We start from the raw sequence: 19,617 nt of genomic DNA on the forward strand, positions 1-19,617 counted from the left end.
AGTATAAATACTGAAACAACTGCAGTTGACTGAATTATTGAATTTTAGATATACATTTTACGATCGTTTAATAGATCAATAAAAAAAGTAATATTATAATTTAATATAGACAATCGTCGTTGACGATGAGCACATCACGCAGCTTATCGGAGGGAAAAGCATACAATAGTAATATTTACATAATGCTGGTACCTATGGGTATAATATGGGCATTAAATTTTTAAATTACATTTATACAGCATTTTTTGCTGAATATAGTAAGAGAAAACACTAAATAGGTCTGAAAACACAATTTGGGATTCCCTGTACCTCACACCAAATAGGATTTTCATTCGACCCTGTTATTTATTCAACTGCATATCCGAGAAAACGTTCAAATGCTACAGCGTAATCCTTAAGCCCGATCATAATGGTATCGCTGCCGCCGTTACGAATCCTCGCGGCGGTCATTGCGCGCCGCCAAAAAATGTGTGTGAAACGCGGCGACGCAACAATGGCAACGGCGACATTTCGAAACGGTTTTCCATTATTGCGACGCGTGGAAACGACGTCGCTCGAACTCTTTCATTGTTTATGAACATAATATAATTACTTCGAACAATTCGCCCGATCCGGGCCAGTTTTACGCGTCGTGGAATAGTTGCGGACCGTGGCAACAGCACACGCACACACATCACAATATCATAGGTGAGTCGGTGGTGATGACGGTGATGACGGTAGTGTGCATAGCAACTACATAATATATTATTATAAGTGGATTGGCGTAGTTACTAGTTACACCGCCGCCGCCGCGGTGTAGTGCGTAGAGGCCACGGGCGATTCATGGTCATTCCCGTATAGGTTCGCAAACGCGCGCGCAGCACGCACGGTGTATACATGTATTACTTTCCCACTTCCTACGACGACGGCCCCGACGACGACGGCCAACACCACTACCACCCTCCGATCAACAACGCCAGCTATACCGCCGCCGCACATACGTTTACACAATGCGGATCGCTGGGGCCTATACCGTCCATCGTTCTGTCTCGCTCGCTCGATCGCTACCGTCCGTCAGCCGACCGACCACGTTTCTCTCTCTCACTCTAGCGACAGCGCGAAACAAACGTGGTCGCTCGCACACGATGCGAACACGCAAACGTCGGTCGCGCGCACACACACACACACACACACACACACACACACACACACACACACACACACACACACACACACACACACACACACACACACAAACGCACACGCACAAATGGAATAATTTTATGTTATTATTATCATCAATATTATAACGGTGAGAGAAATAATAGCCATCGGATATAATACTATTATGATGTGAAAATTATAATATATTATAATATGAAATACACCGAACAAACAGCAAGCAGACCAACCGATAAAATATTGTGCGTAATAATAATAATATTATGTATAATTATAATTTATTATAATATAATATTTACACGGCGACGACATGTGTGCGGGTAGACCGAGTTGGCCGCGCAGCAATGTCGGTGGTTGCGTACGGATCGGCGGGAGGGAATGCGGGGAGGGATATTGTGGAGTGGGAGGAGGCGGAGAAGGGGTCAATATTGAGCGTAATAATATGAATATAATATACCTATATATATAATATGATAATACGTAGTGTGAGATGGGACAGAAAAAAAAACGTTTCGCTAAATTCAGTGTTGCCAAGTTTTAAATATTGTAATGGTTATTTTTTTGTGCGAGTGACGAACCCTCTAGCGCGATGCGTCTCGGCGGCGTTATTTTATTTATTGTTAATCATCCGTCGTCGGCACGACCGTGTTGGAAGGCGAATGATACAGTCGCAGCCGATTTTCGCTAAAACCGATATTTTATAATACGTGCGTTTCACTGTGGAACGATACGATTAGTCTATCTATAAATATGATATATATAATATATAATATACCTGTGCGCGAATTGACGTGGAAAACAGAGGGGGGATGCCCCCTCCCACCTCCACACGTTGCCAACTAACAGGGTATCCGATGTACTATTACAGTACATGATCATGGCAAGCGTAAAAAACACCATTAAAAACACATTTTTAATTAATTAAATATGGGTACCTATCATCTACTACTATGTACTTTGATAACGTTTGACACACAACGGTTTGCACTTTGGTTAGCGACAGTGATTTTATACATCAAATCAGCGATAGAACGCAAAATTATTATTATTATTGGGTTTAGTCTTTGGTGAAATATTTACACATTACAAAATAAACTATAATATTCATGATGGGTTAAGCAAATAAATTTATCCAAGACCAATACAACACAGCTTTTTAATTAACTATTTTTCAACGTCATCGGTATGAGAGATATCATATCTATATGAATCTACCCAATAATTTATAGTAACATTACACGTCAAATACCTACGTATAAAAATATTTTTATTATTTTCATGACTGCACAGTTCATTGATTTCTTATTTTGCTTACGATTTATTACCTCATGAGTCAAAATGTACAGAGTTTTATGTACATTATTGTGCATGTATATATCGTTTTAAATCGTCTACCGGGAAATATTCATATACATCATAATAATAATAATTATATTTCATCATGTATTACTAGGTATTATACACAGTAATTATTGTCGTTTTTGTAGAATTATCTCCGGTATAGTATCTGTTACCGATAACCGTTTATAAATGTGTATTATTGTAAAAAAGTGAAGTTCTGAATCGTGAATTAAAAAACTAATTTGCACATGGACGGATGGTGTTATAATAATTCATAACTGAACGTTTTTTTAAATAATTACTCTGTAATTATTATTCGTTGAACAGAATCACGTTTCAGTGGTGGGGGCGGTGGGAGGGGGGGGGGGGGTTAACATATTATAGAATAACACAGTAACCGATAATCATAATATATCAGACGATACTTAACCGAATCACCCTGTATAATAAAGAAAGTAGACGTCGATGCAACAGTTTCCCCTACCCCGTGCGCAGAGTGGCCAAAGTATATTTTAGTTCTCTCTAAAGAGAGGGACAGACATACACTAAGAGAAAACATTATGCAATAATACGCCGCCATTGGCAATTGACATTACTATCTGTTTATATTGTGACACCGCCGTCGCCGCCGACGACGACGCTGTCGTTGCCAACGTTATGTTATTGTTCCATTCTTTATAATATTATTATTAAAAAGTAACAATATAATACAACGTGTGCGCAGACAAAACGGTAATTATTGTTATTAAAAAACAAAAATCATATTATTATTATTATCATCGATTCGTATTCCACGCGTAACGTATGTGCACTTAATTTAGGTCAGTAGTTCAAGTGCTCAGCACGTAAACACCGTGAACAGACGATAAATCCGTGTAATCGGAATTCGGAGATAAGCTCCTCGGCTGCAGTAGATTGTCGTATTTTTTTTATTGGGATTCTCGCTTCGATCGGCCGGCGCAACGTGTTTTGAGTTCCCCTCGGAGGATGACACGAGCGGGATAAGGCGCACACCGTAGTAAAGCGCGCGTACGTTGCGCAATAAACCAATAACACTAATAATAGGTACAAGCGTTGAAATGCGTAATGATCGTACCGGCAATGCAAAACACAGAATCGCCGGCATGAGAATAATTTGAGAAATAAATAAAGATGACGCCGCCGAACGGCTTCAATAATCATAATACCATACAACACGTCTAGACCAAAACATAAGCCGAGATAAACAATTACAATATACTATTATGTAATATTAATAACAATAACAATAATAATAATAGTAGGTACTACCTTATAATAATATGCAAGTGCGCAACATTAGCAGGTCTACACGTTCGCGGATAAGTACATTAAACGGACACATATGACGCAGACATAGAATTATTATTATTTAATAAGTAGACTGGCTACTATTACGTCTGTGACGTAAATAATATAGTATTATTATTATGTATATAAAACAAAAACACGACCTAGGATCATCGTCGTGGTCGCGAAACGAAAAAAATCAAATCAAATCGTTTGAAAAAAAAACTTAGCCGCAAAACCGGTTTGTAAGTATTAGCTTCAGGCAGTATAATACACGGGTACCCGACCATGTACTAATAAGTACGAATTTAAAAAACAAAACCCGGCGCGGTATCGATTGGGTCGATCGGTGGCAATAGATCGGTTGTAAGTACCTAGGCATATAATATTATAACATGCGTGTATATTACATATTTATTATTATTATTATTATTGTTGTTGTTGAACACTATTATATACATAATATAATATGACATGCCACTGCTGTCGGAAGATGGTCTCTCTCATTTGAACTTGACCCTAGTCAAGTAACAACAACGACGTTGCACTATGCCGGCGCGGTGTAGACGAATGTGACATATTGTTATTATTGTATGCATTGCATGCGTGCGTACTGCGTTATGATAATGCCCTCCCTCACAGTGGTTTTTATACACACCAAACTGATCAGATATTATTATAATGCACACACGCACAATATACGCTTTTTATAAAGAACAGACAGTTGATATTAAACACATGGATACGGCATTCCTATCTTCACTGAACATCCACTATATATAAAGGCCAACACATAAAGGCGAGAGAAACGATGGTCATGTCACTCGCTTAGAACCGTCTGCAGATCGATAAAGAAATTAACATTTAAACAACAGAGAAAAGGGACGTTATACTACAATGTTGCGGTTAACAATGTTATCAGTTGTGTTGGCTTACAGATTTTTATACAATACCGTGTCCGCATAAGTTTAATAAATAATAATAAGTAATAATCAATCAAAATCATGGGGACAAAGACGTTTGACACGGAGGGTGGTTTTTTTTAGATATATAATGATGCCTTGTGACACTCGCTGCCCGCAGAAACATCTTCAGACGATCATAATATCATACAAAAACATTGCATCTATATGAATATACCACAGGGCACAAGATACGTAGTTATACCTACACCTTATTATAAACAAACGTCTATACAGTATACAAACGCATCACAAAATATATAATATATATCTAATGCATGATGAATGCCAAACTTTAAAAAAAAATTAAAGAATACCATTTTATTCTTAGACTAGAATATGTTTAATTGTTTCACAAGTCAATATTTGATCACCATTAGCCTAAACGAAAAATTACATAATTTACATATAAATTGGCCATGATCCATCAAAATCATTCTTTTATCTATTTTTTTATAATACTGCTTGCCAGTTGTCTCACTAAGTTAAATCTACACTAAATAAACATAATAATATATACGTGTTTATATAGACTTGAAATAATAACGTATTTCGAAACTATTGTTAACCATTTATAATGAAAATGTAGGCCTATTGAAACTATTCAATTATGTATAAACTTGAGTTATAACTATGTAAAACATTACAATCTTGGAAAGATCATAATAGCTTTAAAATTTAAATATCAATAAAAGCCTACCAGATGCCTGAGATAATAATATTACTTTTAAAATTGATAATACATTTGTCAATTCACCCTTATATAAAAATGAAAGATACATGTAACACAAATCTATTATGCTGTACGTTTTGTAAGGCGAATACAACACAAGAGTGTATGAATATATTAATTATAGTCAAAGAAATTCTGTTTAAATCGTTTGCGTTAATAATATACAGGTATAACTAGAATTCTGAAATATAGCGATTATCTTAAACATGGAGGCAAGCTTATAAAACTTGTTTCTACTATACCCGTCTATACCATACAATTTATCTAAAGTTATTTTTTTTTTGGTAGCATCGTTTTTTAACAGCACCTTTGCCCTATGGTAATATAAGTGAGATTGGATCATCCAAAAGTTAATTGTATTGTACTCTTGTTCTAGAACTTCTCTAATAATTTGGTACTGTTGTGATTCGTAGTAAAAGTTCAAGCAAGTGTACAAATATATAATTATTTTAATGTTTTAATGTATTATAATATAGTTTTAGAACAGCTGTGAAAATGTTTAGGTTAGGTTGGTTAGGAAAATATTTTTTAACATTTAAGCTGCTTAAAAGCATACAACAGTACATAAATTATATCTAAATACACGTATCCTAAACTATATTAAAGTTTACTATAGTATAATAATATAATACATTTGTGTATGTAGTTTTATTCGTAAACAAGAAATAGTTACAAATGAAAAACAGAACGAATGACATTGGTTGAAAACTAAATTATGTACACATTTTTATAAGATATTTGAAATTCATATTTTTTTTTTGTTTTTGTTTTATGTTCAATATTTATTCATGTTGATCTTGAATTATACTGTTACCAATAGGCAATATATCATCATATCAAATAATAGTATCAGGTGATTCGTTAAACTTTTTATTACCGAATTTATATATACATGCAACAATGTACCCGCACGTTTTACTGGAATAGCTGAATAAACAACTACCTATTTTTGTTTTGAATTAAAAGCGAATTACTATGAAAAATGAATAAATACGCTATGGTAACGGGTAAACATGACGGCGATCTAACATTTTAGAATATTAACATCGCAGACGGATTTTGTAAACAGGATATTTCATTGTATGAGATTAAAAAAAAAAGAAGACAGAATATAAATGTCACAATAATGTATATTATGTATATAAATGTATATACTATCTACTATCTACACGTGAATTTCTGAACTTTTTTGAACGATGTACCCGATACGATGTTACAATAATTATATTCTATAAGAATAATATTGAAGCAGCATAATTCTTTCATCTTTCAAACGTTGTTTCAAAATAAAGGGGTATTATACTTAGGTATACAATTTTTATATTAAATGTAAATTTTAATCCATGTATAATATAAAGAAAATGTATGGTTATCCGTTGTCCTACGCATTTATTAAATAAAATAATATAATGTAAGCATATTGTTAACATACATAGAACATCAATGGTATGTTGTATGTGCAATGTGCAATGTAATATAATATAGGTACTAATTGCTATCAAGCACACAGGCCCTTGTTTGTTTAAGTGAAATTATTAAATTTTTTGCCATTAAAAGAACATTATAACCGATAACAAAATATCGAAATATATTCTGTCGCTGTGTTGCAAGGTTTATAGATGACTGTTTTGTACGTGTGTGTTCAATATTACAGTGACGTTCGGTTTTTACCAATGCGTGCGTGTGGTCAACAACCCACTGCAGAGGATAAGCGTTATCTGGAAAATGGCGAACCAAGAGAAGATAAAGTGTTATAAATGCATTTTGTTTCTTCCAACAAAAATTATTACACGTTTCGAGAGAATGTCTTGGCCCCGTCCTAATTTAATACGTGTTTTAAAATGATACCGTTACGAACTAGGATTCAAATAAATTTACAACGGTTCGGTACGTTTTCCGGTTTAATTTCAAGAACCAAATAACACATTTAACAAGCGATTTTTTTTACAATAACGTTTTTATTTTCCGGCAATTTGTAAAACTCTCAATAAAATATAAGACTAAATTGTCGTTTATGTACAGTTGTTCATGCATATAATATGTGATGTATCATGTATTCATGTATGACGTATATAAATTGTTTTTAATTCTGTGTAGTTAATGTTTTGAAAATTGATTTATTAATATTGCTAAAATATTAATGAGAAACAAAATAATACATTATAAGCTAGAATCTAATATAATACTTTAGATTAGAATAATGATTTCTAGTAATTTGTGTGGTGGTGGGTCACTAACACTCCAAAAAACACTTAACTAAACACTGACATTTATGTTTGGTTCGAGTTTATTAAAGAACATATTTAAAACGAATTATGTTAGTTTGAAATATATTTTATGATTCTACTTAACAAGTACTAAAACATATCTTATTAACTGCGGAGAAAATAGTAGATTTAATGAACATAGCTGATAAAATAGAAACATGATTATTGTAGGTTATCGGATTTATTTTATAACATGGTACCATTGCAATGGTAAGATAATCACTTTGTATTTAAGTTATTAATTTAAACCGATTAAAAATAATGACTACAACGGACAAATAAATAAAAATAAATAATAATACATTTTTACCAATTAATATAATCATATTATTAAAATAGAACGATCTATCTATCTATGATATCTATACATATGGTGGTTATTGCTTCTAAAATAAACATTGGACTTCTCGTAGTACATTTACGGTTTTACGAATTACCTATAATAACATTGATAAATTTCTTACGAGCAAAAATGTTTAAACAATATCATTGTGAGTTAATTTGTTTACATCACCCGAAAATTTCACTTTGACTAGTCACGATTGTCAAATTATATAATCAGCGCAGATCTCTCATCGTTATTCTATACAGGATTTCTTTCATATTCATAATCTAAATAATGATTAATTATGCGCGAGAATTCGAAAATTATTGAATTAATGATACTAAAAATGTGTAAAATGTTAACGTTTATAATTATTATAATATACTATACAAATCGCAATGTATTATAGCAACACAGTTATTTAAAATGAAATTGTTAAAAAAAACTGTTTCGATTCGTTTTGAAGGGCAAAAAATAATATGAATGAGTGGCATTGCGGAATAATTTGTTTCATTTACGATACATTAAAATAAAAATGTGTAAAATATACGCGCGTTCTACTTTTTAACACAACCCATCCATTATGCATAAAAAAATCTGGTTCGGCAGAATTCAATATCTCAGAACAGTGCAAATAACGCACGTGGAGGCTGCATAAACATATTATTACGCAGTTTACACGTTTTGAAAAATACCGTATCTCCGAATATAATGACGATTATTGTCGACATCAAATACAAACGACTGTACATGCGGAAATCGGCTTGCAATAGTCAATAGTACCTATGTCTATGCCTAATGCAATCTTAGACGACTCTTATTATTCTCCCATCTGCCGGGAATTGAACGCACAGCAAAACGGCGCGGCGCGAGCTACTGTGGCGAAACATCGGCATACTCACATAACAACAAAGCTTGTAATATTATATTATGATAATAATAATAATATTATTATCGGGTAGAGACGAGATTTTTATCATAAAAATGATTTTTTTTTACTAAGGCTTCACAGTATGACTTGGGTAAAAGGTTTCTCGACGTTTCATTTCACAACAAATGTATATTGTACGAAATTGTATTTTGCATAAAATGCATATTTAAATGTTGAATGTGAACATTTCATACATAACGATATATTTTTGTGAATATTTGTATTGTTCGAACAATAAAACTAACATAAAGGTTATGTATATATATCTAAAAAAGAAATTGAAATCTTATATAATGAAATCGTTACTGAAATATGACTAACATTTTAGTAACTGCTTTATTGTTTGGTAACCGTAATATTATAGTGCAATACATTTTTTCTATCGTGCACATTAATCAAATTAAATTATATTGAATCAACGATAATTGGTAAATAATTCAGAAGGTAGAGCTCAGGGGATCCAGAACACATTAAACAGTATTCAGTAAATATTGTTACACTTTTTATTTTGAATTATTACACGCATTTTTATTTCTATTATAGACATTAGACACGTCACATGTTAATTTTGTGTTTTAGATCGAAAAACTGAGAGTGAACGGTAGATAATTTTGGGCTTCTAGAACTCGTTAAAAAGTTAATTAAATTTGTTATTGTTTTAATACATAAACCATAAATATCATTATACTGATGATAATAAATCAAGGAGAAAATTAATAATTTTCATAATAAAGCTGCTGTTGTTCAATATAGAAAAATTAGAATTTTTTGAAAAAGCATATTTTGTTGTGAAAGAAAACAAGAGACTATAATAATTCTCTACATTTGAACTGCACAAAAATATCTTATCTTAACCTTAACTAGGATATAAAAATCCGGTCTCTAAATTATTAATATGTAATACATGAGTACAAACGATCGGCACAATGTTTTATTTTTTTCCTTTGCATCGTGCGTTACACAACGAATGATATTTTCTCTTCGTACTCGGCTGACACACGCGGGCATGCGAGAGAGCGGATCGTATTTATACAGGTTGGTAGAAAACGAAAAAAAATACGGATATATTCACACACCCGCTACACATATCAACAGACTATGACGATCGTACCCGTCGCTAATAAATAATAATAATATAATATCGACGTGACGTTACGTGTACGCGTCGCCGACGCAAGTGTTGTAGGTCAAGTTGATTAGTGAGAATATTATAATATCATAATATACACCTATATAATATTTTAATAATTGATTACGCGACGGGCGCATGTATGTGTATGTGTGTGATGGAACACATAATAATAATAATAATCATAACATGTGAACGATCGACCCGTCTGGGCACGCGTAATAACGAGGCGCGTTCACCCAGACAACGCGAACGGGTGGACTTTTTTTATTTTCCATCGTTTGCCAGACCCAGACGCTACCGAGACAACGGCGCTGAAAGCGGGCGGCGGTTCGCGGTTAATACGCACGTCGCGCACATGACAAGAGTGAAAAAAAGCGGTGCGAGACGAACCCAATCCTCCAACCCTTCTACACCCGAAGACACTAGATCCCCCTCCCCCCCCCCAATAACTATTTTTTTTCTCACGTAGACTCTCACCCTCCCTCCCTCGATTTTTCCGCTCTATCAGCGCCGCGCACTTGCACACGACTAGCGAGCGAGAAAAGGGGGGCGAGCGGGCCCCCCGCATTTGTCCGTGACACTATCGCTTGGCGAGTCTCCCCTCCCCCCTCCTCTGGCACCGACTCACTGCGCCCTTCATGTTTAGGTTTGAACGCATAATGGTACTACTCCGCCCCGCCACTTCTACTCCCCGCTCGCCAGAGACCGATAAAAATATTATAACCTCTAAGCCGTGGAATCCGCCGCCGCCGAACAAGCTTGCGCACGCGCGTCCGATGTGATATCACATAATTTGCGACTGTCTGTTACTCTTGAACTACATTATACGCGGCGACACGTTTTGGTTTTGCCCGAAATCCAAGGCGCGCGCGTGCACCACCACCGCTTCGGTCATGTAATTAATAATCATTGTTGGTGTAAACGAAGAGCGACGGCAACTACCGCCACACCACATGGTTATACGTTACACGACGTACGTGTAGGTACATCACCATCACCGCCGCGCGACGTAGCGGGAGCGTGAACATCGGTCGACCGGTGCCGCCAGCGCCAAAGGTGCACAACGCTCTATACATTATATTCGCACGCGACCTCCGCCTCGCACCCCGACCCCGCTCACCACCAATCAAGGCGGCCGCAGTCGTTATAGGCCGGTACCGTCCACAGTCAGTGTCAATGTTGACAACGTGCAGTTTTTGTTTTTCGGTAATAATAACGCTGTGCTGTACACTCGACGCCGGCGGACGACGAAAACGATAAATAAAATATATCACGTCTCCGAGCAATTTACACCACAACCGTCTCTCGCCTACTCTCTCTCTTTTTCTCCCTATTCCCAACCGAGTACCGTTCGCGTTGTGTAATTTATAAGTATGTTCGCAACGCGCCTATGCCGTTCCGTGCTTACTAATTATTAATTATCAAATCGTTTTTGGCCATGTCGGCATTTCGAACGAAACACGCTACCTAATAATAAATATCGCTGACGTTCGATAATAATATCATACACACTCCAGATGAGGTTTTCTTTTTTTTACCTACTTACCGACGGGGGTTTTTTTTTGCTTAACCGTCTAAACTCAAAATCTCTCTTTTTTTATTTTTATTCATCGTGTTATTATCATCTGTCGTATTTTTACGTGTTTTGTACACCCGCATATGAGGGTCAATATTGTGAAACACGGCAAACAGTTAACAAAAACGTTCTAGTTTTTAACATCTGCATTTTGTTTTTTTAAATTACCTCAGAACCGAATATAACCACCTCCTATCTAAATTATTAAATTAGACGTTTTTTTCAACGACACTCATGCAGTCATTGTGTTTAACATTTTTACAAATCACTTTGGGCCAACAAGTTTTTTAAATTAAAAACGCAAATAAATTGAAAAGACGATATTATATTTTGTAAATACAATATTTTACAATTGCGTATTTCAAAAAAAAAAATAAATTCTGTTTTCCCGTAGGTAGGATGAGACCTGGATGAGGAATTTTTATGAGAAAATATATACCAATTGGTTATTTAAACTTACTTTGGTAAATATTAAAAACGAGTCAATAAAGTTTACAAAAATATTTATTAACAAAATAATGATGCAATAACAACCGTAAAACTGTTTTTATTTTTAATTTAGCAATTATTTCATGTTCTTAGAAATTATTAAAAATGTAAAATCACAAGTCTTTCGTGAGTTCCATACATAAAAGCAAAATCATTGTGTATATTTTAATTTTAATTGAGTACCTAACAAGGAAATATATATCCAGGAATTGGAAAAAAACTCTTATTTTATGAATTTCTTGGTAAAAGTATGTTTTTCTACCGAAATGAAAAGAAAATATTCCAGTATATCTACATAAATTGTTATAATAGAGGTAGATATAAATACAAATTTCAATAACTGTATTATACACGTATATAACTTCAAAATGCTACAAATTCGTATTTTTGAGATTGGAAATAGTTAACGAAGACTGATTAAATGTATTCAAAACGGTAACGAGTATAATGTAATCAAATAACATATCTTAATTTAAAGCACTTGTTAGATTTCAATATAAAATTAAATTTCAATTTCATATTCTATTTACTTTTATTAAAAATACAAAATTACAATCTATACATAACAAGTAGGTACAATAACCAATTTTGATTACATTTTTAATGTACATTAAAGATGCTTGTTAAAAGTTATAAATAACTGAATTGGGACTTGTAGTGCTACCCAACATATTAAATGACGCCTTCTAGGTTATCGGGGATTGTGCGGAAAAATTAATCGATTTTAGGTGAATTAATAGTGGGTAAACATTGAATGAAATGAAAGGTAGAATGATTTGGTTAATTAAGTGAGCATTGGAATTTTAAATCATTATAGAGATTGTTTTTAATTAACCAAGGAGCAGTGACAATTTGATGAAGGCAAATTTATGGAAGGCTGGAATAGTTTTTGAAGTTTAAAGGTTTGGCAGAGCCCCATATCTGGATACCACCATAGTCTTATATTACAATGGTCTAATAGCTATATAAATAGTTTATTTCTGAAGGATATCTTGGAATGGAAAAATAGGCGGAGCAGATGGAGTCTGGATAGTTGACCGATTTTCTTATATTTTAGATGTTGAGCTCAAGTTAGGTGTCTATCGAACTTCAAACCTAAATATTTTATCGTCTGGGTAGTGGAGATTAAGTTATTAGCAATACCGGAGGACAGTCACTTGGAATTAATGAAAATGCGATAAACGTTGATTTAGAATCATTCATTCTTATTTTCAAGCGATTGGACCAATGATTATTGGATATTAAGATGGTTTTGAAACCGCTGTTACGCTATCTGACACTATCTTATTATATGAAACCAAAATTAAATTTCTTATTTAAGCAATTAAGCGGAACAAACTTAAGCGAGTATTGCTAACATATTAACTAACTGTATACAAATAACTATTTATGTACATCATATAATATATATGTTACATTAAATGTTTTTACTATAGTATATATTATACACATTACCTATCCATTATCATAATCATAATAATATTCTATCGGACATTATAGATACTATACGTATCGTGTGTTTAAAAATAAAAATAAAAACAATAATATAATTATTAATTAATATTGGTAGAAATCAACAACATAATATAAAATATATTCAATTACACTACAATATAACAAAAAATAAGCAATAATGTTATTTTGTAACATACAATTTATGATCATAAATAATAATGTTCGCAGTAATGACTAAATGACCTGTGGGTGAACCAATACATTTTGTTTAAATAAACAGAATACAATACTGTTGGTATAATAGTATCTACCTATTTTATTTTCATACTTTGATCACGTTCATTTAAAAAATGTAAAAGTGTAAAATTAAAATAATAATTTACAAGTTTAAAGAACACACGTATTGTTTACAAGACAAAATAAATTACCCTCGGTTAAATAAATTCTACGAGGCTCTAAACCTCTGTACGTGTTTTAAAGTAGTCTAAACTAGCAACAGTGAATTGTAAAAACATTTTTTATTGTTTATTCTATTTCATTTTGTATAAACGAATATAAAAATAAATAATAATATACTAGATTAGTCACTAACTGCATTTGAACAGTGTTATCAATGAAATAAATAATATTGAATATAATTATGTGTACTTAAATATAAAATATGCATACCTATATTTAAATTTTTTTCACCAAATTCCGAGATTAAAAAAATGTATAAATATGTAAGATGTACATTATTTTACGTTTAATTACTGAAATGTAAAAAAGAAGACGTCAGTGTAATATAAATCTCACATTTCTATTCAATTTATACATAATAATATAATAGCCAATAACAATCTACTCATCAGATATTTTTAATATCGCTGAAACCAAACAAATTTATGAAAGCATACAAAATATATAAATAAGTCATTCATACCAAACAGAATTATGCTTTAATTTGTGTTCTTTGTATTTTGCAAATGTACTTAAACCATATGGTATATAGTTTTTATTACGTACCATTATTTGCTGTATTTGCCAAATAATTGTAATATAATATGTAATCATGTAGACATTAGAAAACACACACTAAAAAAGTATACCTACGTTTTAAATAATTTGAATTTCCAATATTATTTCACTGAAATGTAAATTAAAGAAATCACTTATGTGCGTTATGAGTGAAAAACATTTACAAAATATTAAAATAAAAGTCACATGTATTTGTATAAATACAATAAAACCATATTGACAAGGAAAATTAAAATAACCGTATAGACGATGTCAATATTACAATACGATATTGTATTAATACATTACAACTAAGCAAAATATAACGTATTTGACTATTTTTAAGAATATTATTATCAACCTTTATGGCTTTATACTATATAGGTTGTATTAATAATGAATCGAAAGTTTAAGGTTATTTTTTAATACGTATAATAATTATTATAATTTATCTCACAAACGTAAACAAAACACAGATGTCAGACATACATTTCACAATAAATAACTAATATCTTTAGTTGAACGAGTTTAACTAATCTAAATTCTGAATTTAAATATAAGTTAAATACCAATATGTATACCTAATACCTTACTGAGACATTGAGTACACGCAAAAATGATATTAATTTTATTTATTCTGCAGTCCCAAATATTTGTATAAATAGTAATATGTTTAAACAAAATCACAAAACCTCAAAATCTTAAACAAAAGTCAACAAACTTGATACTTTTAAAATCAAAAAATGAATTTTATCAAATACTATTTTCGAAAGTTAACCGTCACTATTAATTTCAAACATATCACACAGTTAAATAATATAACTGTTGAATATTTTTATTTATAATTTGATTATAAAAAAAAATTGATTATAAAGAGGTATAAATTACGTACCGGAAGATATTTGAATAATATAACGTACCGAGTATTGTTCGTGTCTAAGTATATGCTGCACGGTGAATCGGGAGAAGATGGTTCAAATGACTCGTCGGCATCATTTTCGAAATTAAATGGACTTGAAGACAGGCTGCTGTGCAGTTTTATAGAGGACATTATTTTTCACTGCTCATCGTTACATCAAAATGTGAACTTATCAATGAAAAATTTTTTAATCAGAATCGTACAGGAAAATAATAAAATTAAAAATTAATAATGTTTTATGAATATAAAAACTAAATATAATAATAATAGTTCACTGGGAGGTGAGTAGTACGACACAACAAAATAAACGCAATATTCGCGTGTCACGTTCGGCGACTAGAATCAGACTGAAGTCGGCGCTCGGCAGGTCCTGAGCAAACAGGTCAGTAGGCCAAGCGCAATGTTGCGCACGCACTACCGCAAACACACTATACCACAACATGGACATATTGGTGGTCGCTGACGACACCGTGATCTTCGTCTTGCCCACACTTCACACTTCACACTCCAAACAGCCAATGATGTAAGCGTAAGCATACGAAAAGATGACTGTACGGTACATAATATACTGTTGAATAACACGCTATATCTAAATACATATTAAGGTTACAAGCTAACGATATTCCATCCCCGAAACGTTTCATATCATTATCCTGCAGTATTATAGTAACCATGGTAACGGTAGAATAAAAGTATACATATATATATAAGTATTTTTTGTATTGTATTTAATACATGATATAAATTGTTCTACAACGTGTGTCTGTTTGTAATTCACCGCGTCATATTTTACTTTCGATGGGACGAAGAAACAAAAATTAAGTAATCAAAAGAGATACATAATAATATGTTAGATTTGATTTTATAAGACGTAAATTATAATTGAGTCTTAATAGACATTTAATGTTTCATCTACCATAAAGGTAACTAACCTACTATTTTAGTGTTTTTAATAATTGAGCCCATCAAAGTGTTATTTTTAATGGCTGTTTAAGTCGATATATTATATATTCATTCGATATTTAACAAATTATACGTATACCTACTATGAAATCGATTTTTTTTTTATGTCATAGTAAAACAATTGATTTGGGTAGGCATAGCACAGTACACTTTACTGGGATACAAAATGTTTGAGCGCATCGGTAGAATTTTATGCAAACAATTAATTCCAATTTAAATTTTGTATAAATATATGCGTATTTTGACGTGAGATAATGTATAGCTGAATATTTTCGATTTTTTTTTTAATATTATAAAATCCATAAGAAAGATTGTGTTTTATAAATATAAGCAGATGATTACGCCATAAAACTTTTTCAGATATTTTAAGTAAATAAATTCACATTAACTAGGTATATAACAACATGGAAACAAAATTTAAGAGTTAACAGAGAAAATATTTTCACGTTATGTTTGTACAAAAGCTAAGCTATCATTGTTCAAATATTAAAATATGCAGTGATAAAAATTAAAAAACAAATAAAGTGATTTGTTTCAACAAATATTATTTATAATATCACGTTAGTAAAAAAGTATACTTCTAGTAAAATTAAAAAATGTGTGATTTAGTACGGTAAAATATAATGGTTTATTCTTGACGTATCAAAAATTAACAATAAGTACAATAAATTATAAAATCATACCACATACAAAATAAATTATTATTTGACCAAACCTATATTATATAAAGTCGTCCCAGATCTTAACTATACTTCCATATTTTATAACATTCACTATCAAACATATTTTTAACTTCGTGGCTCAAAAAATTACTTTGAACGAATTTATTAGTTTTAAATATTTTTTGTGGTTAGTCAGATCTTTCAAACGTATTATTATAATAATAATTTTTATTTAATTTTTTTAAATTACTATAGGGAGGTATTTAGCAAAATCTGAAAACATGATATCATGACATAAACATGATTAGTCCATTTATTTTATAATTTGTGTGAAATATTTTAAGGAGAAATTCGCTTGTTTATCATTGAAAATGCTAGTATACACTACACACCAATATTGAATTAATAAAAATATGACAAAAACTTGATTATAACATTCCCAATTAGGACTACGAAACAATTTAATTAAAATCTCGAATAGCAAAATAAGACTGAAATTAAATATATTTTGCACAATATTTAATTCATAGCATATTATTATATAGTATACCTATAATACAACTTACAGTAAAAGTATAGTTTATTTTTAGTTTTTCACATTAATTAATTTACTTAATAAAAAAACATTATACATAATATATTTTATGATTTATACCTACTTACATAGACAATTATAATTTGTTTTTTTTTTATAACAACATAAAATAAAATTGAACCGTGTACTAATAACGTTTTGTGTTACTTGTCATTCAGTATTATTTAAAATAAAATAAAAATATACTTAGAAGTCAATATGTATTTTTATAACTTTATGAGAGAATAATAAATAAAACATGTTTATTTTATACCTACATTTAAGAAAATGGTAAGCTAAAATATATTATTATCTTAGAATTTATCAAATAATTATTGTATTTACGTAATAATTTTTGATAATAGACACATGTTATTTTTATATATCTGTCACCAACTAATATTTAGAAAAAAATATTTTATTTAAATAATTTGTCAGAAAGAAATAACCTTCAGAATGCAGATGCGACTTCCAAAAAGAGGGTAGAATTGAATGAATAAAAAATAATCAGATTTTACTGCGTGTGTAAATATAATAAAAGGAGAATGTCTTGTTAAAAGAGAATAGGTACACAAGGGTTGCATCATACACCCTATGAGGCAGGTAAATCTTGGTCCACCTGGATGAATATTCACACAGTAAACTTACCATCTGGCACATATTAACACAACCATTAAGCCGCTTTGTTAAAATTTAAAATATCCCAACAATAAATCTTTAATATATATTTTATGAGAATATGAAAACACGCGGTTCTATTCATCGTGTTAGTAAAGTCACAACAAATTCAAATACAATACTGCAACGGATTTGTATGTATTTAACCTAACATATTTGAATTATAATAATTATATCCTCATATATAATTAAAAAATGTTGAGCTAATAAGCTTTGTGTTCTATAAAATGTTATTATGTAACATGTCAGACGTCAAAGTGTATATATTTAAATCAAAAATAAATTATTTCCGTAAGATCAAATTTTATAAAATATATTCGAGATCATAATAAGTAATAACTATAGGTACCTACATTTTTAGAAATTTAAAAAAATATTATTTCTATACGAATTTTGTATAAATACTTTTTACTTCGCAAAAACAATAAAATAATTAATAATACAAGTATAGAGGTACTTAGGCTTTGGAAATGTAATAAACTATATAAAACTACGTATCTGTATAAAATCGATTTCACTCATTTTCATTATAAATAAAATACTAATACAATTTTCATAATTTCTTGAGTAAAAACATTCTAAGAACAATTTTAAATAGAAATCTTATTTTGAATATTTGCCTTTCAAACACAAGTAAAAGTGCACAAATATTGAGGTTTTTTTTAAATCGAATTTAATACAATTTCGCACGAAAATATATAGTTGTTAGAAAATGAATGGTATAATTTGATTATTTCTATAAAAAAGTGCCATTTAATCAAAATGCTATTACTTATTAGCATTAAATTACGCGGCGGAAAGTGTATAACATAAAAGCGTAAATACAGTAATATTTATATTTTAAACAAAATATAACTTCTATATAAACTAAACTTCACGAGAAAATTCAATTGTAAATTATTGTAATATCGCGTGTTGTAAATGGTAGACAGGGCGATTAAAATTATTTTGATATCTCTGTGGTTTACAAGTTGTGCTTATTTTTCAAGGCTTCTAGAGAAAATACGAAGATAATTTGAAATATATCTTAACTTTAAAATACTCAAGTTAATTGTATTATATTATGGACTAACGTTTAAATTATGTGTACAATTTATTTTATGAGTCCCTTCCTTTAGTTACCTCTTGAATAGTGTTTACGTTTC

General features: G+C 31.2%; 1 protein-coding gene across 7 annotated transcripts in view; it reads right to left on the bottom strand.

The window, feature by feature from the left end:
- LOC100161757 (nuclear receptor coactivator 3) overlaps window positions 1-19,617 on the bottom strand; it is a 53,884-nt gene that overhangs the window by 24,409 nt on the left and 9,858 nt on the right. The window contains exon 1 of one of the 7 annotated variants that reach the window (XM_029488369.1): window positions 15,597-16,833. The exons of 3 other annotated variants lie outside the window; for them this stretch is intronic. In XM_029488369.1, coding sequence (XP_029344229.1) covers window positions 15,597-15,727 — 131 coding nt within the window. In that variant the 5' untranslated portion in view covers window positions 15,728-16,833. Of the gene's footprint in view, window positions 1-15,568; window positions 16,834-19,617 lie in introns of those variants that run through there. 3 more of the 7 variants (XM_008184888.3, XM_008184891.3, XM_029488382.1) reach the window with 3 other exon arrangements.

Source organism: Acyrthosiphon pisum, chromosome X (genome assembly GCF_005508785.2).
Source record: "Acyrthosiphon pisum isolate AL4f chromosome X, pea_aphid_22Mar2018_4r6ur, whole genome shotgun sequence".
Classification (NCBI taxonomy): Eukaryota; Metazoa; Arthropoda; class Insecta; order Hemiptera; family Aphididae; genus Acyrthosiphon; species Acyrthosiphon pisum.